Source organism: Amblyraja radiata, chromosome 2 (genome assembly GCF_010909765.2).
Source record: "Amblyraja radiata isolate CabotCenter1 chromosome 2, sAmbRad1.1.pri, whole genome shotgun sequence".
Lineage (NCBI taxonomy): Eukaryota > Metazoa > Chordata > Chondrichthyes > Rajiformes > Rajidae > Amblyraja > Amblyraja radiata.
Window position 1 is genome coordinate 51,037,054 of NC_045957.1, and position 26,235 is coordinate 51,063,288.

General features: G+C 40.0%; 1 protein-coding gene across 1 annotated transcript in view; it reads left to right on the top strand.

Moving 5' to 3' along the window:
* The window catches only part of dnah11 (dynein axonemal heavy chain 11), a 317,498-nt gene that overhangs the window by 22,454 nt on the left and 268,809 nt on the right, over positions 1 to 26,235 (top strand). The window contains exons 4-10 of the mRNA XM_033046160.1: positions 5,781 to 5,970; positions 6,116 to 6,215; positions 9,137 to 9,348; positions 11,559 to 11,792; positions 15,470 to 15,637; positions 24,136 to 24,252; positions 25,774 to 25,911. Coding sequence (XP_032902051.1) covers positions 5,781 to 5,970; positions 6,116 to 6,215; positions 9,137 to 9,348; positions 11,559 to 11,792; positions 15,470 to 15,637; positions 24,136 to 24,252; positions 25,774 to 25,911 — 1,159 coding nt within the window. The remainder of the gene's footprint in view (positions 1 to 5,780; positions 5,971 to 6,115; positions 6,216 to 9,136; positions 9,349 to 11,558; positions 11,793 to 15,469; positions 15,638 to 24,135; positions 24,253 to 25,773; positions 25,912 to 26,235) is intronic.

Sequence of the window (26,235 nt, forward strand, 5' to 3'; positions counted from 1 at the left end):
GGGTGGAGTTGGTTTCATGAGAGGTGGTCTTGGATAGGAGGCTGCTCCTCAAACTGCGGAGCATCCTGGACAATACAGCTCACCTCCTCCATGACACAGTGGCCAACCTTCAGTACCTTCAGCAACAGACTGGTTCCACCAAGATGCAGGATGAAACGCCACAGGAGATCCTTCTTCCCTGTGGCTACAAACTGTACAACTCTGTCGTAGGGTATACTGAGACTGACTGACTCCCCCCCCCTCCCCCCTTAAATTTCATGTTTCATGTATCTTGTGTGTTTATGACTGTTGGCAGATCAATTTCCCTCCTGGGCAAAATAAAGTTCTATTGTCACTACTCCAAATTATTTTGCGCTCATTACTACATTTTGGGTTCTACTGAGTACACCTGTCTGTGAAAGCAAACATTTGGCTTGAGCATTGGATGTAGGGCAAACCTTGTACCTGCCCACAATGGAATTTTAAAATGAATCCCAACATCAATTGCTTTCTGCACTGCCTTTGTGCTCTTCCATATCAAATGATGTATTGTGTTTTTTATGTCACCAGTGCAAAATTGTGTGATGCAAATGAGGGACTTGTTCGCTGAATTAGATCAATTGGCGTGTTAGAACGTGCAACTATTTAAAGGACATGTGTTTATGTTTCTGTCAGGGAGTTTGACACATTCACTTTCATCTGGGTTCTTACTCTATGACAGCATTTACTGCACGCTGCTATCAGACTAGTTTGATTGTCAATTGGACTGGCAGCCTCTGGTCCCATTCACTCATTCCCCAATTCCTTCCTGATCCACATTACTACCACTTAATTATTTTATTACATCCTCATGATTCTTTATGTCCCCTGCCCCTAACAATCCTAGACTGCTGCAATACTCGTTACCTCGGCAATTTCCATTATCCATAAAGGATGGATATTGTTGAGAAAATAATTTGGTGTGAGTGTTTTCATGTCAGGCTATTCTACTGTACGTGACCCCTTGAGTTTTGTGTGCTATAGAATATCAGTGCTAGGGATCTTGCACAAAACATGTATGCCCCACCCTATGTATCCTTGGGTTTCAGACATTTGTAATATTGCTCATTCATTTACTTTATTTGTGCAAATCATAATTCAGCTCCTTTTATCCAGAATTAAAATTTGTCCACCCTGATATTATTTCTTAATTATTACCATTTTCAAGAAATTTGGCTTATCTATTGTCCATCTTTTATTTGATGGCTTCCATTACATACTGTTGTAAATAAATCCTTCATATTGAAGGGTCTCGTCCCGAAACGTCACCCATTCCTTCTCTCCAGAGATGCTGCCTGTCCCGCTGAGTTACTCCAGCTTTTTGTGTCCATCTTCAATTTAAACCAGCATCTGCAGCTCCTTCTTACATATATTGAATGTATCTTCTGCAATATGTTTTACCTGGAGTGCAATTTAATTGCATAGTAAAATCAAATGTAAAATACATTAACTACAAAATATTTGACACTATTTGAGATTTAGTTGCGTGAAATAAAATTGTCAGCTGTAGGTTATTATATGTAATTATAGTCAGTCAGCCATCCTCGTCAGTTGTGTCATTGCACGGACGTGTCATTGTGTCTGAAGAAGGGTCTCGGCCCAAAACATCACCCATTCCTTCTCTCCAGAGATGCTGCCTGACCCCCTGAGTTGCTCCAGCTTTTTGTGTCTATCTTCGGTTTAAACCAACATCTGCAGTTCCTTCCTACACACGTGTCATTGCACAATATCATCTTTTAATGTTCTTTTAACTTGTGGCCATCTTCTCAAATCATCCATTTCTGAAAGTAAAGCTTTGTATTTATGTGTGATCTTACTAAATCTCAATAAAATTCTCAGACATTGAATCATTTCCAGATCCAGGTAACAGTTTCCAATGTAGTAGATTCCCATAAATACCAATGAGGTAAATGTGCATGCCTCGCTGGCTCTCCAATCTGCATTGGACCACATGGACAACAAGAACACCCACATCCAGCTGTTCTTCATCAGCTACAGTTCGGCATACAATACCATTTATCCTTCTAAACATATCGTCAAACTTGGGACTCTGTCTCTGCTCGTGAAGAGAGCGCAACACTTCCTCCTCACTGACTATCAGCACAGGGGAGCATCATGGCTGTTTGCTCAGTCTCCTGCGCCACTCTCTCAATGCCCATGACAGTGTAGCCAGACACTGCGCCAATGCCATCTTTAAACTTGCTGATGATCCCACCGTTGTTGGACAAATAGCAGGTAATAATGAGTCGGGGTACAGGAAGGAGATTGCTAATCTGATTGAACCAGAACAACAATCTTGCTCTCAATGTCATCAACACCAAGGAGCTGATAGTTGACTTCAGGTAGGGAAAGCCAAGAATCCATGAACCTGTCATGAACCTCAGCGAAGCAGAAAGTTACCAACTTCAAGTTCCTGGGTTTGAGGAGATGCTGCATGTCGATGAATGTTCAATCAAACTTCTACAGGTATAAGGGAGAGAATATTCTGACTGGTTGCATCACAGCCTAGCTCAAAGCTTGAGCGTCCAATATTGGAGACTGTGGGAAAATGGTGGAAATTGCCCTGTCCATCACAAGGTATTGACCTCTTCACCATTGAAGGAATCTATACCAAATGCTTCCTCAAAAAGGCACCAAATGTTACCAAAGACCCACACCCATCCTGGCCATGCTCCCATCTCATTGGCGGAAAAAAGGTAGAGAAGCCCGAGAACAATTGTCTCCAGGTTCAAGAACAGCTTCTTCCAATAACCATCAGGAACCATACTGCACAACCGTAACCACAACTACCTCAACAATGATCTACTATGGATCTTGATTTGGTTGCACCATGTACTATTATGTTCTTGTTAACTAATATTACTGATAATTTATTGGATTATTGATTATATTTATTAGTTGCATTGTTGCATCAATGTACCTGTAATGCTGCATCAAGTAAGAATTTAATTGTTCCATTGCAAGTGCATATGATAATGAAATAACTCTAGCAGTTAACCAGTTTTATTTGGTGGCAAGTGAATAAAGTTGACTTTAGGAATACACCTTCAAATAATTTTGTGGATCATTAATAATGTTGAAAAGTGGCACATAATGCAAGAAACATATTTCAATGAAGTATTAGTGAAGTGTTGTTTTGTGCAATTTAAGTTATGTCCAAATGGTGAAACAGCACTCCCCTAATACTTAATTAAAATCCATGCTTTACATTATGCCAACCTTTCTGTGTTTAAGCCCAACATCCTTCTAATTTAGTTGAGAGAAACAGCCAAATCAAGTCAAGCTGTCCAAAGTGATCAGATTAACTAAGAATAATGTTCAAAACCTACCTACTGTACATCTACATTACACTTTGATTTGAATTAATTGCAAGTAGATAGTCACTTTATACATTGTGTTCAAATACACATTGTTTTAGAATGTAACTAGAACGTGTTGAATATGCAGTGTGTAAAACAAATGTTTAAAGCCTCCTGTAGAGGCTGCTGGTGCTGAAGCAAAAACGTGCTTTAAATAACATCCAACAAACACACTCACCATAGACAGAGCAGTCAGCTCTTGAATTATTCAATGTCGCCTACACTCGGCGCCATCTTGACGTCACCCTCTCGCTTCTTGCCACGAACCAGAAATTACTCACTCAGCGCCAGCATGCCACTAACCGGAAATGATGTCATCGGCGCCATCTTGCAACTAAGCGAAAATCACAGAATGAACGCCAATTTTGAAATTAAACACAATCCTGATCTAATAAAATGTTTATTCACGCTTTATCCATCCGAAAACTGTTGCAAGCAAGCCCTTTAAAAGCCAAGCCAATTGGACCAAAACACTTTGCAAGCCAACAAAACACATTTGCTGAAAGCCCTTTAAAAAGCCAATCTAATTGGGCAAACACTTTGCAAACAAACACATTTGCTGAAAACCACATGCCGGGGACTCACCGTGGAGTAGATGTGCGTTCAGTGTTATTCGCAGCTCAGAGAGCCGTGACCCTCTCGCTTCCTCCGTCTGGCAGAGACTGAGTGAGCCACGACACTTCCGGGTTTTATAGTCCCCCCCCCCTGCCGCCAGCGGGGGCAGCAGAGAGAATGGCGAAATATTTTAAAACATTAATGTCTCTTTTATCGATGGGAAAAATCCTCCGGTCCAGTCCGGCGGAGGGGGGGGCTCTGAGCGAGGTGGCCAAAAATGACGGCTGTAAGTGGCGGAGTTCTCTTGGAAATCACATCGCAGTGATTCAAAAGCGGTCAAGATCTTACTTTTAGTAATATAATAAAGATAGATAGATAGATAGATAGATAGTGCATGATTGCATTATAGTTAGAAGCATTTGTCTTTCTCAGTAGGAGAATTGCCATGCAGGGTGTTAAAATATTTTCAATCAATATTTAGCAGGATCATTATTTTGTGTGATGCTGCTGTGTATTTTGCCTTGAAAGCCAGAAATTAAAAATGATATGTTTTTAGTTGTTTGGGAGATCTGTTTGGTTGGCTCTCCCACCTCCTTAACTCTGCTTATACCTTGTGAAAGTAGAGCACCCAAGTAAGTTGGAGGCCAAATGGAAATTAAAGGAATTGAAATGTGAGAGGAACTGAAACTGGGACTATGGCATACTACTAGACAAGAGAAAGGAAAGTAGTGATTGATTTTATTTTTATACAGACTTAACATCATTAGTATCTAAGCTACAGATTTTTTTGCTTATTTTTGGTGGTGTGCAGCCTTAAAATGTGTTGAGAAACATTAGTCATATATTGCTTTTCAAATAACTTGTCAAGTAGAACCCCTCGTATCAATTGTGAAAGCGTGGTAGCTGTTTAGATAGACATTTAGTATCCTTGGTGAAGCATCTGTTTCCAATGTGCAGATTGAATTTATTCCAAATACATTATACCTTAAACATTTTGTCAAATAATATTATTTCATTTCTTGTGTAGGAAGTCCTATTAGATGTTGTTCAACAGGTGCTTGAAATACTGAATCAATGGACCTTGCATAGCCTCTTCTTTCCAGAACTGTATTTCCTAAACAACTGGCCTGTGAATTTCTTTGTGGTCTGAGTAGTTAGTGTTGGTTAAATACAAGGCACTGACATAATTACAGAAACAAAGTAACTGCTATAATGCAGCAGGTCAATAAATGTATTATAATAGTAAAAATTTATCCAAAATATGAAAAATTGGATTTCAATTTTAAAACTCTTTTCTGCTTTTATAGATATCTTTTAACGTTGTTTCCTTTGATGTAATTGATTTGGACCATTTTAAACTTCGCATGAGTTTCTCTTTTTTCTCACCCTGCTGGTCCAGCTCTTGTTGGCTTCAAGAGTCAAGGATCAAGAGAATTGAGAGTGTTTAAGTGTCATGTTCACCAGAAACTGGTTAAGCAGATGTCAAGGATTGCCCAAAGTGTCGATAAAATATTGTGCAAAACTATAGATGTTGCAAGTTACATTCAATTGCACCATATTATAGACTAAAGTGGTGTAAATTATGTGGTGTATTGAAGTCTGTTAGCAAGATCTGGGAAACACTGGAAAGAAAATGAATCGACTTGTCAACAGGCTTAAATGGAAACAAGAGATACTGTAACTGAATGACAGAAATAGATTGAATAAGAAGTGGTTTGTGACATACACAAGTTTATCATTTTGGCATTGAGGTCTTGATTCATTAATGTGTCATTCAGGTTATAATAACACTGAAAGAAAGAGCAATTATTTGAACTTTTGCCTCCGTCCTATTCTGATATTTTTTAGACTGGATCATTATGACCGGTTAATAATTCACCCAATTGAGTCAATGGTGATCAAGTGGACTCATCAAATTCGAGATGTACTGAAGAAGGATTCTTCTGATCCTTTGCTTCAAGGAATGAATCCTGGTCCAGAGACAGAGTTGGATTTCTGGAAGGCAAGGAAAGCAAACCTCCTTTGTGTTTACGAGCAAGTGAGTGTAATTAAAGCAAATATTCTGCAATAACTTTGTTTGCTTCTCAATTCTGGCCATGGCCTGAAGTTGCAACACCTAATTTCATTGCTATGCTGTGTGTTGATAAATAACTGATGGGAATGATTGTTATTTTAACCGCTAGCTTCAGACCCCTGTTATCCGAAAAATGGCCAAGATCCTGGAAATAACAGAAAGCAGCTATTTCCCCACTTTCAAAGCAAGTTTACAAGATGTCGTAGGTGGTGGGTATGACTCTACACATTTTGTTAGTAACAATTATGGTATGGTTCTAAAGCAAATATGATCAGTAATGACTCTGAACAGTGTAAATATTAATTCTAGTTTGTTGATTCTTAGGCTGACTATGCTAATTATTTTATGTTGTTGGATCACGATGTTGCCAAGTTGTTGCAATTGTTTTAGACTTGTGAGGACGCTTCAGTGAAATATCACCAACAATGTAAAGGTTGAGTTTGGCAGTTCAAGATAATCTAATATCAAAGGTATGATAGAATTTCATTAACCTCAGGAAAAACATGTGCACTGTGCAGGGGACCCACACCGGTTTCTGTGGGTCCCTTCATTTTCCACAAATGGGGTTAAGTGTAAATAATATCAGAGGTCTCAAACGTTTGTTCTGTCAGACCATAACCATCTGACACAGAGGCCAAAGCTGCACCTAAATGGAGAGCTGACCACAGAATCTTTCCAATTCTGGAAGTCATTTTGCATCTTGGCTAAATCTGTCGTAGCCAAGGCAGATGTCATGGGGGGTGCCATTGCATATCCAGAGAGTCAAATAGAAGTGAAATACATTTGGTGAGAATTGATCAATAGCCAGAATTAAGACACGAGAAATTGATCCCAGTTCCAAGTTGTGTAGGAAAGAACTGCAGATGCTGGTTTAAATCGAAGGTAGACACAAAATGCTGGAGTAACTCAGCGGGACAGGCAGCATCTCTGGAGAGAAGGAATGGGTGACGTTTTGGATCTCGACCCGAAACGTCACCCAAGATAAACTTGATCCAAGATAAACTTGAAACCCTCTCTGGAGGTTCCAACAAGCAGTGTAATTATAACTTGACAACACCAAAGACATTTTCTATTTTGCTGCTCATGGCCCCAAAGAAGCAGTTCAGATCGTGCTTTCCAACATGACCAGCAAGAGATCAGATTGAGAATCATGGGCAGAATGATTACGTTTTGGTTCCACAGAGCTATCCATCTATCCATCTTGTTTGCTGAAATATGGCAGTGAACTGTCCCCCCCCCCCCCCCCCCCCCCCCCCCCCCGAGCTAGCTGACTAGTCGTTGTAAGATGCAGGATGCATGGCATTGACAACAAATCTTTTAATTGCCCAGCAAAATCTGAATTTTCAGAGAATTATAGCTCTTCCAGTTGACAAGTGGAGTGCAAAATATTAAATATGGCTGTCCAGTATTGCTATCTGGTCTTACGTGAGGTGATCCAGATGACACTCCCATTTTAAAGACTGCCTTAATAAGGGTCTCATAAGAGGTGGCTCGAGACCCTTCTTCAGCCTCTCGCTCTAGAGCTGAGCCTAGAATCCAGGTGAGTTGACAGCCACAGCCTTCTGGCGGCAGGGGGTGAGGTGAGGATTGGCAGAGTCATTGGTTGTGGCTAGAGTGCAGGTAAGGGTCAGCAGTTGCTGCAGCAGAGCAGGCGTGGCCAGGAAGTGGCTGAGGAAGCTGTGTGCGCCAGCAGTGGTGGCAGAAGGTCTGGCCTGGAAGCTGCTGGGGTGGCGGTGCATGCCGGGGTTAGCATTGGAAGCCCAGCCTAGTGGTGAAAGTCGAAAGGTCCACGGAGGCAGTGCTGGCCTGTGGGAATTACTGCGTGGGACCTCCGTCCGCTATAGCCTAAATCCATTACGAAGAGGTCTGTTACACTGAGGGTTTACTATAACTGCATTAATGTAGTATATCAACCACCATTGAAATTGACCTGCAGGTTAAGTGAGTTTCATGTCTACATGTAGGTGCGTAAGGCCACAGCTCTCCCTTCATCTGCCTAGGATAATCTTGGTGTTAAAATGCATCGTTCCCTGGAACTAGTGGAGGAAGGAGGGAGGCTTCTAAAAGATCACTTTAAGAGGCTAGAGCCCTTCTCTCCTTTCTCCTCTGACTTCTTCTACCTAAATAAACTTTCAAAGAGACCAATATCTCCAACAGCACGGCAGCTCTAAACATAATTTTGCCAGAGCCCAATGTGCTCTCCTCTGACTAACTGCAATAATTGATGATCTAAGCAGAGCAGGTGCAGTGCTTGTCCCTAGTGTCCAAACCTGATTTTTTTGTGCAAGGACAATTCTGTTAACAACATACATATTTGAATACATTTCAGAAAGGGAACCTCGTGTGTATATATATGATTTTTCATGTGTTCGTTATGTGAATGGATCTGCACTATCCAAAAATATTTACAAAGTACAATAACTACAATCATGTAGCAGACTTCACCTAGGCAGTACACAAAGAGTCACCAAGTTTCTGGCGCCAATAAAGGTAAACAATTTCTTAGTACAGTCTTATCTTCTCGCAATGGCGAACCAGGCCTGCTGCCACAGGAGCAGAAGTAGGCCATTTGGCCCATCGAGTCTACTCTGTCATTCAATCGTGTTTAAGAAAGAACGGCAGATGTTGGAAAAATCAAAGGTAGACAAAAAAGTTGGAGAAACTCAGCGGGTGAGGCAGCATCTATGGAGCGAAAGAATATGTGATGTTTCAGGTCGAGACCCTTCGTCTGAAGAAGGGTCTCGACCCAAAACATCACCTATTCCTTCACTCCATAGATGCTGCCTCACCCGCTGAGTTTCTCCAACTTTTTTGTCTACCTGTCATTCAATCAAGGCTGATCTATCCTTCCTTCTCAATCCCATTCCCCTGTTTTTTCCCCATAACCATTGATACCTTTACCAATCAAGTATGTCAATCTCTACCTCAAAAATACCCAATGACTTGGCCTCCACAGCAGTCTGTGGCAATGAATCGCTTTCAAATAAAAGCTTTAATTAAATTTATTGAATGAACATAAAGGATGTCATAGAAAATAATCATTTATTACAAAATACACATTTTAAAACTTTGGTTTTCTCAAAGTACATCTGTTTTATACTGACTATTTTACTGTTATAATTTCTTAAAGCTCTGATCGAAGTCCAAGACATCGACCTACATCTTCGACCACTGCAACACCATATTGAAATTCTGCAAGAAACTGAATTTTCAAAGATCCCTGTATTAATTCCAGCTCTATTTCATACCATCTGTCTCATCTGGAGCCATTCCAAACACTATTGTTTTCCTGTACGGATCATAGTCCTCCTGCAGGAATTCTGCAACTTATTAATCAAACAGGTAATTTTACATCAGCTTCATGTTAAATTATATACTATGGCATGCCAAGTGATTATGATTCCTGGCTGTTGTCAGTAAAGCACTGTAGAGATTTGTCATTGATTTTCAAATCCAGTTCTCACTGCTTCTTCAAACCAGCGAAGTATTTGATCAAGGTACAAATAATTAAATGGTAAAAAGCCAAATAGTTTGCTTCAAAAACAGTTGAGTAATCATGGTTTTATTTACATCAAACACAAAGTGGTGGTGCCTAAACGAATTATTGGATTAAGTTATTGTTATTGCTGTATTCAGTGGCCTTATTGTGTCAGTATACTGATATATATTAAGATGGAAAAAATATCTTTATTGCTACATTTTTTCAAAACAAAATTCATTACCTTTGTAACCTTTAGCAGTTGAATATGAATTTGCATTTAATGCTAGAAATGGAAACTGTAACCAAAATCATGGTTCTTAAAGTTTATTTATCTACAAATGGTCAGTGTAAATTATGATGATGCAGACAACGTTTCAAGTCATGACACCTCTGGAAGACTTGAAGGAAGGACCTGGAATGTCATCTGTTCATTAACTTCACTGATGCTGTTTGACCTGCTGAGTTCCTCCTTCAGTTTGATTTATGTATAAACAATAATACATGGGCAAAGTATTGCAGATGTTGGAAATATGTAACATAAAGTATTGGAAATATTGAACAGGTAAACGGGTAAGACAGCATATTTGGAAAGAGATAGAGAGTTTACATTTCTGGTCAATTATCTGCAATCAAAACCTGGTTAAAGTTATGATCAAGCAATGCATTTGTGGAGTTTTCGACTCGGAAAATGTTTGCATTACTCTTGGGTTCGACATTATTTTTAATGATGAATTAAAAGTATATGTGCTTCTCATCTGGATGACGTTTAAAACAACCTTTTTCACACTTCTAAGCTTATTTAAACATTATACAGAGCCGTATCTAAAAGAATGCTATTTTCCCGTACCAACCTGCATCTGCTGTTTTCTCCCACAATAAATGCCCATAATGACTCCCTTGAAAAAATGAATTGTTTTCCATATCTTGAGCCATCTCACATGGAAGGTAAGACATTGATGGTAAATATCACCATAGTTTTCAATGAAGCAGACAACTGAACTCACGGTCTATCAAGCAATAGCATTCCATGCCCTCCTCTATGCTACCGAGACATAATCTAAACACAAACGTCTCAAAGATACCAAAGATGTTCTCTCTGAAAATTCACTGCAATCCGTCAATTCCACTGGCTGGATAAAGGATACAACATCTATTTATTCTCTCTAATTGACATTGGAACTCTCTTGAATTGCTTGCTTCTGCTGAGGCTTAATTTAAAATTGGTACATCGATGAACACAATTCAATGAATTGATTTAATTTTCAAACCTCCAACAAATGTAGGTCTTGTTGTGTTGGTATAGTATTACTGCTGGCATGAATCCAACGTCTGTCTGTTTTGTTTTATTCTCGTGGTATGACTATACACATTGAATTATTAGCATTCTCCAGAATGAAAATCATTTCCAATGAGTAGAACCTTTTGTTTCATTTTACATAATGATAGGGGACTTGTAGTCTGGCAGCGTGACCCATGTATTCACTGCATTTGAGTTTAATCTTTGTGTTAATAAATTCCTTAGAAATGTAGTGCAACATTAAATCACAGGTTATTTAGTTATCCTATACTATAGAAATAAGGAACTTCAGATGCTGGTTTACTAAAAAAGACACAAGAGCGCTGGAATAACTCAGCAGGTCAGACAGCATCTCTACACAACATGGATCTGGGACATATTCATGTTCTCCAGAGATGCTGCCTGACGTCGGGTTATTCCAGCAATTTGTCCTTTTTTAATCCTATATAGCTAGATAGCCACCAACCTTTTATACATACAACGGAAAGATATTTAAGAAATCTACAAATATAGTATTAATTTTCATTTAATTATTTGAAAGGGTTGAGAGATTGATGGAAAAGTTTACTTTAAATCAAGTATATTGTATACATTTTAAATACAATCTTCATAATAAGTTCACTCCAAAATGCAATTAACAGAAAACATTTTACCACTAAATGTAAAGATGTAGTGCTACTTCATTATTACATTATGGTGTATCAGAAAATACTATTTTTGAGATAGGTATTCTTGTTTCAAACTAACTTCCATTGTAAATGTGCTTCTTTCTAGGCCATAGTTTTTTTGTCACCAGAGGACCTATTGAAAAATGAGATTGAAGAGTCTTGGGAAAATATTCAAATATGTGTGAAAAATTTTAGGGCTTTTAAAGAATGTTTCTTGAAACACAAAGAAAAGCTGGTAACCTATTACACAAACTTGGATGATTACAGACACTGGGATTTCCCACTATCAATGGTTTTCACACAGTTTGACAGGTTTTATAATCGCCTGTTACAACTTGAGGTAAACATATATATATATATATATGCAGCAACTGGTTATTAAGAATAAGCTTCGATGATATATCATGAGTTGGGAGTGTGTAATGGTGAATCAATCTCAGGCTGGTTTATTATTGTCACATGTTCTGAGATACTGTGAAACCTAGTCAAATCATACTATATATGAGTACAGTCAAGCCATTACACAAGTACAACTGGTATCCAGGACAATAACCTCTTCCTCAATGTCAGCAAGATGAAGGAGCTAGTTATTGACTTCATGGAGCATGGTGGAGTACATGTCCCCACCAGCATCAGTGCTGCTGAAGTGGAAATGGTTGGGATTAATACAAAGTTCCTTAATACCAAGTTCTATTAATATTACCAATGATCTGTCATGGACTAACTAAGAAGGCACACCAACACCCCGTCTTCCTGATTTTGGCATGCCTCCAATGATTCTTACTAAGTTGTACAGATGCATACTATCAGGTTGCATTACAGCCTGCAGTCTGTCTGTTTTCACTTTTTTTGTGTTGTTTTTTTTGTCTAGTTCAGTTAAACTTTTGGTTATTAGGTGGTGTTATGTGTGTGGGGGGGCTGAAACAGGGCTTTCTGTCTCTCCCTTCGTGGGAGTGCGACTTTTTTGTCGTATCCCCCTTCTCTTCCCCCGCCTGAGCTGAGGCCTAATGGCGGAGCTGGCGGCCTCCAACCTGCGACCGACCTCGAGGCTCCGGAAGTAGAGCCAGCCAGGACTTACCAACGCGAGGCTGGCCGTCTTCGAGCTGCGGCAACGTTCGGGCAGCGGCGCGGCGCGGGGCTGAGACACTCCTGTGTGGGCGGCCCGGCTACCGGCTGGAAGGCGCTCCCGTGTGGGCGGCCTGGCTCTCGGCTGGAATGCGCTCCCGTTTGGGCGGCGCGGTGCGAGGCTGAGAAGCTCTCGTGTGGGCGGCCCGGTGCGGGGCGGAGACGGTACTCCGGTGGCTGAGGCGGCGTTATGGCGGCGGCGACCTGAATCCGGGGCTTGGCCGTGGGCCAGTGGACGACATCGTCGGGAGCTCGCAGGTCACAGGCTGGTGCCTGTTTTCCGGAGCTCCCGTGTCAACAGCTGCGTCCGCTGGACTGAAGGGCGGCAGCTTCGACCACCCCCAGGCCACGGAGCTTGAACCGCGGGACTGACTTACCATCGCCCGGTGGGGAATCGCCTCAGCGCAGAGGGAGAAGAGGAGGGAAGAGACAGTAACTCTAAGACCTTTGCCTTCATCACAGTGAGGAGGTGCTTGGTGAACTCACTGTGGTGGATGTTAATTTGTGTTTATTGTGTGTTGTTATTATTACATGTATGGCTGCAGGCAACAACATTTCGTTCAGACCGAAAGGTCTGAATGACAAATAAAGGATTCAATTCAATTCAATTCAATTAGTGTGGGAACAGTGTTTCCCAAGATTGAAAGAAATAGCAGAGAGTTGTAAACGTAGCCCAGTCCATTGCACAGGACTTCCCACCATTGACTCCATCTACACTCATGTTGTCTTCGTAAAGCAGCCAACATAATCAACTTATTCCACCCCGGTCATTCCTCCTTCTCTCTGCTCCCGTCTTGCTGAAGGTGCAGAAGCTTGAATGTGCACATCACCAGACTCAGAAGCAGTTGCTTTCCCTATGTTATCATGCTCTGACTAGTCCTTCTATTAGTTAGGTACTGATCGATTTACCTCTACCACATTGTGGACATTGGACTTTGTCAATAGAACTGATGCACTACAATACTAAGAACTCTATTTTGCACTCTGTACCTGTACACTTTGCTCTCTCTATTGTACTTGAGTTTGACTTGATTGTATAGTTTTACCATATCTATTTGGAAAGCATGCAAAACAAAGCTTTTCACTGTACCTCAGAAGCTGTGTTAGTACTAATAAAACTAAAACAGCAAAGAGAAAAATACCAGAGTGGATTGTTAAACGTTACATCCATCTACATAGGTCTTTTTTATTTGTACAACTGCTTTGCATCATTTTCATATTTTATGTTGGCTTTGTTTTGATTTATAATTTGTCAGTGTCCTCTTTTAGATTGGGGGTTACCTGTGTATATCTATCGCTCTACTAGCTCATTCCAATGATCACTTAAAAAAAAAATGTTCAGAATGTATTCAGAATATTTCGCTTTGTAACCCAACTTGACATCAAAACTAAAACTATGTCATCTGAAATAAGATCACATGGTGGATAGCAGCAGGCCAGTTTGAATTTTGTGCTTGTCTGTATGGCGTTTGCAAGTTCTCCCTGTGACCATGTGGGTTTTTTCTGGTGCTCTAGTTTCTTCCCACACTCAAAAGACGTCCAGGTTTGTAGATTCATTGGCTTTTGTAAATTGTCCCGAATGCGTAGAGTACTGTTAGTGTATGGTTGATCACCGGTCGTCGTGGGCTTGGTGGGCCGAAGGGCCTGTTCTAACGCTGTATCTCTAAAGTCTAAAGTAAGACCCCACCATCCAAAGAATCAATTTGGAGAACCTTTACTGCACTTTATCTTTCAAAGGTATATCCATCCTTGGGTAAGAAGAGCTGATGGGTACTTTAAAATGATTTAATAAATCTGGAACTAATAGTAACCATGATGTTTCTCGATTCCTTTAAAAAAAAAACATGTCCTTGAAAATTAAATTCTGTCATCCTGAAATGTTGACAACCTCTTCCCCAACCCCATCCCCACAGATGTCCCTTGACCTGAGTTCCTCCTGCAAATTATCAAAATGCTTCATCCAGATCTATTGCAGCATTGGGTCTTTCATTGAACCACCTCCTATCATTTTACTAGCCAACCAGTCACCACACCAACCTCTTCCCTCTCTCATTGGATCACTTCATCCCACTTCCTGTTCCTCAGCCTCTTTGTTTTTGTCTGACATTTCCCAGGAAATACCTGAGGCGATGTCGAACAATGCAAAGTCCCATGAAGAGTGCTTTTCTTGACAGCACACAGCAGTATCCACACCTCTCCCAATTTATGTTTCTGATGTGGTTGATTTTCCAAAGATGGTTGATGAAACAATTCAGCTGCAGACTAAACTGCACCAAAAGGATTGTTGTAATAAATATGTTTGAGCAGGTAGATAATAATTTGACAATGAAGTCTGGGCCAATTTTTTTTGTTTAATTTTTGAAAAGTGTGTGTGGCTTTTCTGGTTAATTCATAATTATTTGAATCAATATCAGGGTTATAAATGTCAACAAGCTCAATCTTCAGGTGAGTGAGAGTATTGCTGTGGGCAGATGTAGCAGTAGAGATGGAAGGATGAATGAATACTTTGTCACATGACAAGTCACAGTGAAATTCTTTGCTTGCATACCCAAGGTATGCAAATAGTCGCCACATAGAGGGCGCTTACAAAGTTACAAAGTATCTCCCCCCTTCCCCCCTCGTCGACCCAGGGGCTGGCTCCGTCAACCGTGTTTTCACAAATTTTTCACAATATATTTTAGATCATGTCAGTTGTAGCAGCATTCTATCAAGAACAATTTAAGCCAGCGAAATATTCAATCTCATTTAATATGTAAAGTTTACTTTTGCAAAAAGGTATTTTTTACAATCTGATAAATTATATATATATATATATGTACATACTCATTGTTAATGAACTTCCATTATCCGTTCAATGTGAAATATTAGTAAAGCTGTCTCTCTTTGTTGCAGGATTTGTTTGTTACTATGCAGGAATTCCAAAAATTAGAGAAGCTGGAGTTTGGTGGTATGAAGGGGAAAATGCTAAGTGGACAAATATCTGAAATGAACCACGATTTCTTGGAATGCTGTAAGGTTTTTAAGGAAAGCACGTATGATCCTTTGGATTACAATTGCATGGTAATGCAAATTCCTTGTCCTTTTCCTTGGTCAGTGTTGGGTGAAATATAACTATAAACTCAAAAGTTGATGAATTTTCTTTGATATTATGCGGATCTGTCACCTTTGAGTCAAGTCAAGAATGTTTTATTGTCATATGTCCCAGGTAGAACAATTCAATTCTTTCTTCCAGCAGCACAACAGAATATGTAAACATCGTACACTGTAAATGAGAAAACAAAAATCAGTATTTGAGTATATACAGTACAAGTGAATATATACAACGCATACGGGCAGATGGGGCTCGTCAGCCTGGGATGGCAGTCCATCTAGGAGAGGGAAAACTTGAAACTTCCACTGCCTTGTGGCCATATCCAATCATGGAAAAGGCTCCAGGAGTAAACCTCAGGAAAATCCGGAGTTGGAGCCCTAAGGCAGTTCGTCGTTATCTACAACCTCGCTCTGGCAGCTCCTGCAACGGCGCTGGTGCCAAACTGTAACGGCACTGCTGTTCCTTTGGATTGATCAGCGATGTGGAGAAGGGGGACGTGCTGCATGGGCAACAGCCTGTCCTCCATATGACATCGCCCAGGCTTGCATCTGACCAGGATGCATCACCCATGGTCAATCATGGGGCCTACGACTACAGTGCATTCAGAAAGTATTCAGACCCCTTCACTTTATCCACATTTTGTTATTTTACTGCCTTATTCTAAAATGGATTAAATTCATTTTTTTAATCATCAATCCACACACAATACCCCATAATAAAAAAGCGAAAACGGGTGTTTAGAAATTTTTGCAAAGTAATTAAAATAAATAACTGAAATATCACATTTACATAGGTATTCTGACCCTTTACTCAGTACTTTGTTGAGGCACCTTTGGCAGCGATTACAGCATCGTCTTCTTGGGTATGACCCTACAAGCTTGGCACACCTGTATTTGGGTAATTTCTCCCATTCTTCTCTGCAGATCCTCTCAAGCTCTGCCAGGTTGGATGGGGAGCGTCGATGCACAGCTATTGTCAGGTCCCTCCAGAAATGTTTAATCGGGTTCAAGTCTGGGCTCTGGCTGGACCACTCAAAAACATTCACAGACTTGTCACAAAGTCACTCCTGCATTGTCTTGGCTGTGTGCTTAGGGTCATTGTCCTGTTGGAAGGTGAACCTCCACACCAATCTGAGGTCCAGAACGCTCTGGAGCAGGTTTTCATCAAGGATCTCTCTGTACTTTGCTCCGTTCATCTTTCCCTCGATCCTGATTAGTCTCCCAGTTCCTGCCACCGAAAAACATCCTCACAGCATGATACTGCCACCACCATAGGTATGGTATTGGCCAGGTGATGAGTGGTGCCTGGTTTCCTCCAGACGTGACGCTTGGCATTCAGACCAAAGAGTTCAATCTTGGTTTCACCAGACCAGAGAATCATGTTTCTCATGCCTTTTGGCAAACTCCAAGCGGGCTGTCATGTGCCTTTTACTGAGGAGTGGCTTCTGTCTGGCCGCTCTACCATAAAGGTCTGATTGGTAAAGTTCTGCAGATATAGTTGTCCTTCTGGAAGGTTCTCCCCTCTCCGCAGAGGAACTCTGGAGCTCTGTCAGTGACCATCGGGTTCTTGGTCACCTCCCTGACAAGGGCCCTTCTCCCCCGATTGCTCAGTTTGGCCGGGCAGCCAGCTCTATGAGGAGTCCTGGTGGTTCCAAAGTTCTTCCATTTAAGAATAACGGAGGCCACTGTGCTCTTCGGGACCTGCAATGCTGCAGAAATTGTTTTATACCCTTCCCCAGATCTGTGTCTCGACACAATCCTGCCTCGGAGGTCTACGGACAATTCCTTCGTCTTCATTGCTTGGTTTTTGCTGTGGGATTTTATATGGACAAGTGTGTGCCTTTCCAAATCATGTCCAATCAATTTAATTTACTACTGGTGGACTCTAATCAAGTTGTAGAAACATCTCAAGGATAAACAATGGAAACAGGATGAACGTAAGCTCAATTTTGAGTGTCATAGCAAAGGGTCTGAATACTTGTATAAATGTGATATTTCAGTTATTTATTTTTAATTACTTTGCAAACATTTCTAAAAACCTGTTTCCACTTCATTCTGGGGTATTGAGCCATTTTAAAATAAGGCTGTAACGTAACAAAATGTGAAAAAAGTGAAGGGGTCTGAATACTTTCTGAATGCACTTCATAGGGAAAGATAAGTTAATTCCTCAGAAAAATCATCATGCTTTTATGAAGAGGATGCCCAGGAGTATCCTTATTGAACTCTTGTAGATCTTCTGCTTCAGCCTTAACATTTGTTCTACATCCTGAAGGGAAATAAACTGATCCTTCTGGGAGATTTCAATAACAGCATGGGGTGAGTTGCAGCCTTCTGGCAAGGAGTAATTGGCATGCAAGAAATAGGAAAGGCCAACTCCAACAGATTATTTCTCCTGCCAAAATGTTTGGTGTGTAGTCTTGTCATAATTTTAAGGGAGGGATATAAAGCTCTCTGCATTGCCTTCACCAGGGCAACATGGTGACACAGCGGTAGATTTGCTGCCTTACAGCGCCAGAGACCCAGGTTCGATCCTGACTACAGGTGCTTGTCTGTACGGAGTTTGTACGTTCTCCCCGTGACCTGCATGGATTTTCTCTGGGAGCTCGGTTTTCACCCACAATCCAAAGACGTACAGGTTTGTAGGTTAATTGGCTTGGTATCATTGTAATTTGTCCCTTGTATGTGTAGGATAGTATTAATGTGTGGAGATTGCTGGTCGGCACGAACTCGATGGGCCAAAGGGCCTGTTTACGTGCTGTATCTCTAAACAAAACTAAACCTTTATGATAGATAACAGTGACTGCTGAATTTACCGCCACCTAATCCATAATGTTATCTTTCTTAAACTGGCCTCAAATCATCACCATCTGTACAAGAGTTGTGATGTGAGGTCATTAATGAAGCTTTCAAGGTCTCCACAATCATGGCATTTTTTTAAATATTCCTAGCCTAGCCTACAGAGTGTTCACAGGTGAAGGGCCATGCTGACATCAACCATAGCTGGCAACTGGGAAGATTCTCTTGGCTTCTCCAGCCAGAGGAGTCAGGATTCTCTTAGTGAAAATCACCAGATTATCAAAGAGCCAATTGACTGCAAGCATGGGACCTCCCTAGGTTGGAAGCTCCACTATTCCTCAAAGGAAAAGTAACAACTTGCACTCTTTTGTTGAACCTTTTTGTTGGTGACAGAATGGCACAGTGGTAAAGTCATTGCCTTACAGCGCCAGAAACCCGGGTTCGATCCTGACCATAGATGCTGTCTGTACGGAGTTTGTGCGTTCTCCCTGTGACTGCATGGGTTTTCTCCGGTTTCCAGCCACATTCCAAAAATATGCAGGTTAAATGGCTTCAGTAAATTGTCCTTAGTGTGTAGGATAGAACTAGTGTACAGGTGATCATTGGTCAGCGAGGACTCTGTGGGTCAAAAGGCCTGTTTCCATGCTGTATCTCTAAACTACAAATTTCCTTCAGATATCTTCAGTCTGCAACAGTTTTATGTTATTCTTACTTCATTAATTTTCTCATCAAAATCTAGTCTCGATACTTCAACTAGGAAAAAACCAATATCATAACACTTAATCTGTCAATAATAAGAATTTACTAGTTTGTAAAACAGCGGGGCAGGCAGCATCTCTGGAGAACATGGATAGGTTGCCCTGTTGGGTTGGGACCCTTCTTCAGGTTGATTGTGGTGGGGGTGAAGGGGATGAAAGCTGGAAGAGGTGATGGACAGGACAGTCTGGCAAATGAATGTGGATAAAGGTAAAGGGTATTTTTTGACAGACAAATAGTTTGGAGAAAGACCGGAGATGAAAAGAAAAAAGGTGTGAAATAAGGATGGAATTGCAAAGGTGAAACCAGAGGAAAGAATGTGGGTGGAAGGGGAGGGGGCGAGGAGAAATGGGTGACAGTCCAGGTGGGGCATGGTGGATGATTGGTTAGTTACCTAAAAGTGGAGAATTCAATTTTCATACTGTTGGGTTGTAAACTGCCCAAGTGGAATATGAGGTGCTGTTCCTCCAGTTTGTGTGTGGCTTCACTCTCGCAATGGAGAATGCCCTGGACAGTAAGATCAGTATGGGAATGGGAAGAGGAGTTAAAATGGTTAGCAACCAGGAGATCCAGTAGGTCTTGGCTGACCGAGCACGTGATAGGTGAAACTACACTTGGTCTTGCCGACTTAACGGACACATTGGGAATACCGGATGCAGTAGAAGAGGAAACATAGTGCTGGAGTAACTCAGCGGGTAAGGCAGCCTCTCTGGAAAACATGGTTAGGTGACATTTCAGGTCAGGATCCTTAACGTGGAGCGGTGATGTTTCGGGTCAGGAGCCAAGGTTTTGTCTTTTTTTGTAAACCAGCATCTGCAGTTCCTTGTTTCAAATGAAATATATCGACCGATATTGCCTGTTTCTTTTTCCAGTTGCCCTAAATCTGCTATTAATTCTACGACCAAAGGAAGCAATTTCTCCCTTTTTTCTTTCTCAAAACTCTTCACCATTTTGAACACTTGAGATGAAGTCAGTAATAGTTCCAGTACGAACAAATAAAACTTGTCACATCTGTTAAGTTGCAAAAAGCTCAGGCATATTTGCTTCCTGAGATTTGTTGTCTGCAATTCCTAATGTTATTGAATGTCCTGAACCCTGTTTGCAGGAGCACATTGGATATTTTCCATCTGAGAATATTGTAGTTTTGACCTTGCAGTGCATATATAAATCAGGCATAAATAACTCTAAAATCAGTTAAGTTTTCTTAATTCATGAATATGTAGGTGCTCATTCTTGGATTTGCTGCTTCGTATCCTAGTTACTCAGAAGCAATGTTCAGTCTAAACAATCAGCCTCTCATTTTGAGTCTTTGTTTTAATGAGTTGCAGTTGGGTTAAGGGAAAGAGGTAGAACTTTAGAATGTTCAGATCAGAGGTTTGCAGCTAACCCTCATGCAACTGCAGTGGACATTTTCTCATGAGTTCATTAATGTGAATATGATGTTCAATAAGGATTTATAGGTTTGTGCTGAAGATGTATATCTGACCTCCCCACCATTGAAGGTATGTACAGAAGTCCCTGCCTCATAAAGGCTGTCGGCATCATCAGCGACACACACCATCCTAGCCACATATTTTACTCCTGCCATCGGGAAGAAGGTACAGGAACCTGAAAACTGTAACATCCAGGTTCAGGAACAGCTTCTTCCCTTCAGCCATCAGGCTATTAAACACTGTAACCTCCAATAAGCTCTGAACTACATAGACTTGGGGGCATTCGTTTTGTCTTTTTGCACTATTATTGTTTGTTTATAAGGTGTACGTAGGTACCTGTGTGTACATGTATTTTGTTCAATCTGGGACATATGACAATAACACCCTCTTGACACTTGAACAGACAAACAGAAAAATTGATGAAATTGCTGTTTTGAGTAATTTAACACGCAGAAGTTAAGTGGTTCATCATACCTATGTCATGTTCCCATGGAATCATCTAATATTCTTCCTCATAACCCATAAAATGTACATTTCATGTATTTATTTAATTCTATTTTCATTGTTATTATTAATTAACTACAATTTGTTTTGCTTTAACCATGTTTGTCATTTTAATTGGCATTAAATCCATGACCTTGTTATTCATCTTTCAGCTTTTGAAACAGTTTGGGAGACTGAGCTTCCATCCCTGGTATTAATGAATCTCCAGCAAAGAAACAAACTGCTGGAGGAGCTGGGCTCAGTTGATCAGGCAGCATCTGTAGTAGAATTCTCTTCTTGCGTATGGCGTGCACAGCCTAAAGTTGAAGGCCAAGGGTAGACATTCAGGCCAGAACAGCATGTTACTAGGTGGATGGCTTTGATGCCCCCAGAGAAAAGCCTCAGTGGGCAGTCATTCACGATGTGTGGGATGGTCTGGACTATATGCCCGCAATCACAAGCAGGGCTGTTTGTCATCCCCCCCACTTATGCAGGTGATGGGCCGTTCACGCATGGAGGGTGCGGATTCTGTTCAGGGTTAGCCATTCCTTGCGATGGAGGTAAAACACTGGTGGTTTCACTGTAGGGTCTGTGATGACTTCTCCGTTGTTGGTGTTGGCATCTTTCCAGGGTCTGCACCACTCTGCCTTGGAGTGAAAGTCTTCCAGGAATTTAACGGAAGACCAGAAGTGTTTGCAGGGCTTCAGGCGCATGTTGGGCAGATTGTTCAAGTCAGCATGGATAAGAAGGTCAGGGTTAGCCATGATGGTGCACCAATCTTTCAACGGGAGGATGTTGCATTAAAATGATCCTGACTGTCTATTTCCTTTCACCCATCTGTGGTATCTGTGTCTCCATAAATGAGGGCAGTTAGGAATAGAAATAAAAACTAATCTGTGATGGACGTCCTCCATATTTAACAGCTGTCTCAAAGCTGGGTGGTCCAAGAATGGTGACTAGGGGTTGAGCTGCAAATTCTATACCCTCACTTCTGGAATGTAGGGTCTTTGACAGCTTGCTGCTTTCAGATGTTGAACTGTTTTTAAAAATCTGTGATTGTCAAAAAAACATTAAAAATTGTTCACGTGGGCTGAAAAAACACAGAAAAGGTATTAAAAACTTTAAAAACAAAAAGGCGAAATTACTTGAAATAATAAAAAATAAGTGAATGATGTACTAACATTTCATTTAAGTCAATTGCTTTGTCTACTTTATGGCAGCCAGCATTGGCTTAAAGCTCAGGGGACATCCAAAGTGCATCCAGCTCGGTAGTGATTTGTATGCTCTGTTCTTTATCTATTTTGATCACCTTTACTTGCTGTATTGCCTTTAAAATGTATAGTGATGCTGACAGCATCCTCTAGTCTTGAAGTACCACAACTTAAACATCTGACCCACCTTTATTTTGATAACCCAATAACCGTTTGTTCATGTATAAAAGACTTATTTGAGAGGGTAAATACTGTAAGACTATTGAATTTAATAGTCTAGTTACAGGAGACATAGATGGTTGTTGTAATTACATAAAGCAAGCTGGGATAATTGCAGAAAAACATAAAACGTGTTTATATAGAGTTAATATAAATGCCTACATTGGCCAATCTGAAGTAAAGCAGACGTGGGAACTTTATAATGTTCAATTCATTGATCAGAAACTTTAACTCTTTTCACAGATGTTTTCTGAATTGCTGAGTGTTGGCACTGTTTTCTGTTTTACATAGAATGCGGACCGTGCCTCATTTTAAGTATTATATTTATTTTTGAACCTACATTATGAAGGATATATTGATCTTTGTAACTTCAAAGGTGTGGAAGTCTGGCGATAATGGAAGAATTAGTTAATTTGCATTATAGTTTTGAAATAGAAAAGGCTCGGGGTTGATTTGATTAAGATCTTAAAATAATAAAAATGCTTGCAAGAATTACTCCTGCTTATAGGGAAATCTTAGACTAGATCTTAATTGTAAATTTGTAAATGTACATTGCTTAATAAACATTTACAGAGATATGGGCCAAGCAGGCAAATGGGAATATTTTAGGTCGGCATCTGGGTCGGCTTGGACGTGTTGAGCCAAAGCGCCTGTTTTTGGTGTTATTAATGTTTTTACTGACTCTTGACTAAGAGAAGAACTTGTAGAAATTAATTTTACTGAAAGGTCTTAATTGAACAATAAATGTTACTGTTCTCTGAAAATTCTAGTAGATTTGCTCTTTAAACTTTATCCTGTTGCAGTTATAGAAACATAGAAACATAGAAATTAGGTGCAGGAGTAGGCCATTCGGTCCTTCGAGCCTGCACCGCCATTCAATATGATCATGGCAAACAATATGAACATTATTTAATTTAATGTACATCAACGTTTGTACATTTTACTCTTTTATAGATAATTTGTAAATTTAAAGCTTAATTTCCTTTGGATTGCAGAAGACAACTCAAGTCTATATTTTCTTATCTGATTGTCTCTTAATAGTGGTGATGATTTAACAGGACATTTTAACTTTCTCATCTTTTGACAAGGCTTACATTTAATAACTTTTAAACTTTTGATTAGATATTTTTAGCAATTTATATCCACAGTTGTTACTTTATGGTTCAAAAAGAAGAAATCTTCAGAAGTTTTGATAACAGTGAAATTAAGGCTCAGTGATATTTAAATTAAGCTGTTTAGCATAAAAAAATTGGAGGATAAACAAGTTTTCTGGTGTTAGTAAATAATTTGAAAGGATTGGTGTCAGCTTTAAAAAACATTACTATGTCAGGAACAAGTTTTAGAAGAGACAGTGGTATTGTAAGTGATATATGCAAGAACTAGTTACTACTGTTGAGGTTAAATAATTTGTATTATTATGCCATGACTCCCTGAAACTCCTGTCACCTCTTCTTGCACAGTTTTTGGATTCTTTTGCAGGTATTAGATTTTGAAATGGTCTTTGTAAAAAATGTAATTCACTCAATTTGGCTTATTTTGCAATTGAAGTATAATATGTTCTGCCTGTTAGGACTTTGAAAACGACTACAATGCATTTAAAGAAAAGATTGTGGATTTTGACAGGCAACTTGGGACCATTTTATGTGTAGCATTTAATGACTGCTCTGGTTTGGAATCTGCCTTTAAGGTATGGATCTGTTTTAAATTTAATAGTAGAAATTAATGCAAAGTAGATCAGCAAATGTCTTCTTCTGATTTTATGTTAAGCATTTTCTACTGTGCTTGCTACATAGAATCATGTTTCAATAGTTTTATTAAGTATCTTGAACATTTGCCTTTTACAGTATATATTTACGGTGATGCAAAAAAAAATTGTTTATCAATTGCAACCATTTTAAAGGAGACACATTGTGTATGGAAAATCCTTTCCTTTGGGCAACTTGGTATAGCTATTTAAGGAATTGGTTTTGTAGCATCATTCGATAATGCAGTTCATAACTACAGTGGGATGGTAATTTCATCATGTTAATGTCGAGCAAGACTGGTATATGAAAAAATTAAATCACAAACATTATTTGAAAATGGTCAAGCAAAATTGTTTTTTTTTCTTCTGATTCTTCAGGTTGATTTTCAAATGTAACAGATTACTGAGTTGAAAAGGCATGCGATCTGTTCTATTTCAAAATTTATGACGTTCAGTGAATCCTTGTTATAACGGACCTTAGAGGAGGGACTAGTGTCTGTTATCGCCGATTGTCTGTTATAATCAAATATGGTATTATCATTGTTTGTAGTTGAAACAAAGAACTGCAGATGATGGTTAATACACAGAAGTACACAAAGTGCTGGAGTAACTCAGTGGGTCAGGCAGCATCTCCAGAGAGCATGGATGGATGATGTTAGGACCCTTCTTTAGACAGATTCAGTCTGCTGAATTACTCTAGCACTTTGTATTGTATCCCCTTAAAACTAGGCGCTGATGCCATTGTGCTATTGGTCTGCAACAGCGAGCCCTTGTTCACCGGTTCACTTGGCTGTTGTTGCGGGTCACGTTGTAACTCCTGGCGACAGTGCTTTCTTCAGGCCACTGCCAATGACACAAAGCACTTGCTCACCACGGGGCTTCCTTCCCTTTCATCTTCTGCCGCTTCCAAGGTGGAGTATGTTGGGAACTCCGGGGTAGAAGGATTTTTGTGCAAAGGCTGGGTTATCATATTTCTATTACATTAAATTCTAATATTAAATCAATATCAATGTTGGTAACATTCCTGTCATCATGTTGTTTAGTTCATTATTGAGCATTTAGAAAATGGCTAACCATGCATTTCGCCTTGAAACAATGGAGTAATAAATAGATGTAAAATTGTAGTTACACTTGCAATTTAGTCAACCCTATTTGTGAAATGCCCAAGATATATACAGTGTGAAATAAGTTGTTATGTGGTATCTGGAATCACTGCACTACACAATTTGTGATTGTTTCACATTGTTCAAGAATATATAATTCACAGTTTAGGAATGTTTTCTCACCAGAGGTTTTTGGCCAGAAGCAGAGATGAAGATTTAAAAGGGCTCATTGTGAGGAATTTTGTATAGTGCAGGTCCTTATAACTGGCTTCAATATGTACATTTTATAGGTTGGTTGTAGTGCTGTGATGCATGAAAGCATAAAAAATATTCACTGATGTTTACTTGCCTTCTCTCAAAGCTTCTTGCAGTCTTTGGTGCATTTCTGGAGAGATCTACCATTATGGAGATTTTTAGTCCGAAGTATTTTACTCTGCTCGAGATGTTTGATCAAGAATTGGACAGGTGTAAATATTTATACGATCAACACTTGGAACGGGTATGTTAAATAGAAGATGTTTATTTGCAATCAATGTTACCATTTATACGGAGGACTCCCTTTTAAGAACTGATCTCATGGCAATTTGCTGAACAATCAGACTTTGTTATATTTGCCCCTGACAAGTTTCACCCACAAAATTGATACACTCAGTAGATGCAGGCATGAAACCAGATCTGGCTAAACCTTTGTATGGGGTATCCACAGAGTGGTCTGGATAACTTCTGACAAACTATTCTTTAAGTTATCCTTGTTCTGGTTGTGTGTGAGGAAATTAGAGAGGAAATTCTTGCTCAATTACTTGTCAAATGCTGACATGTTGCA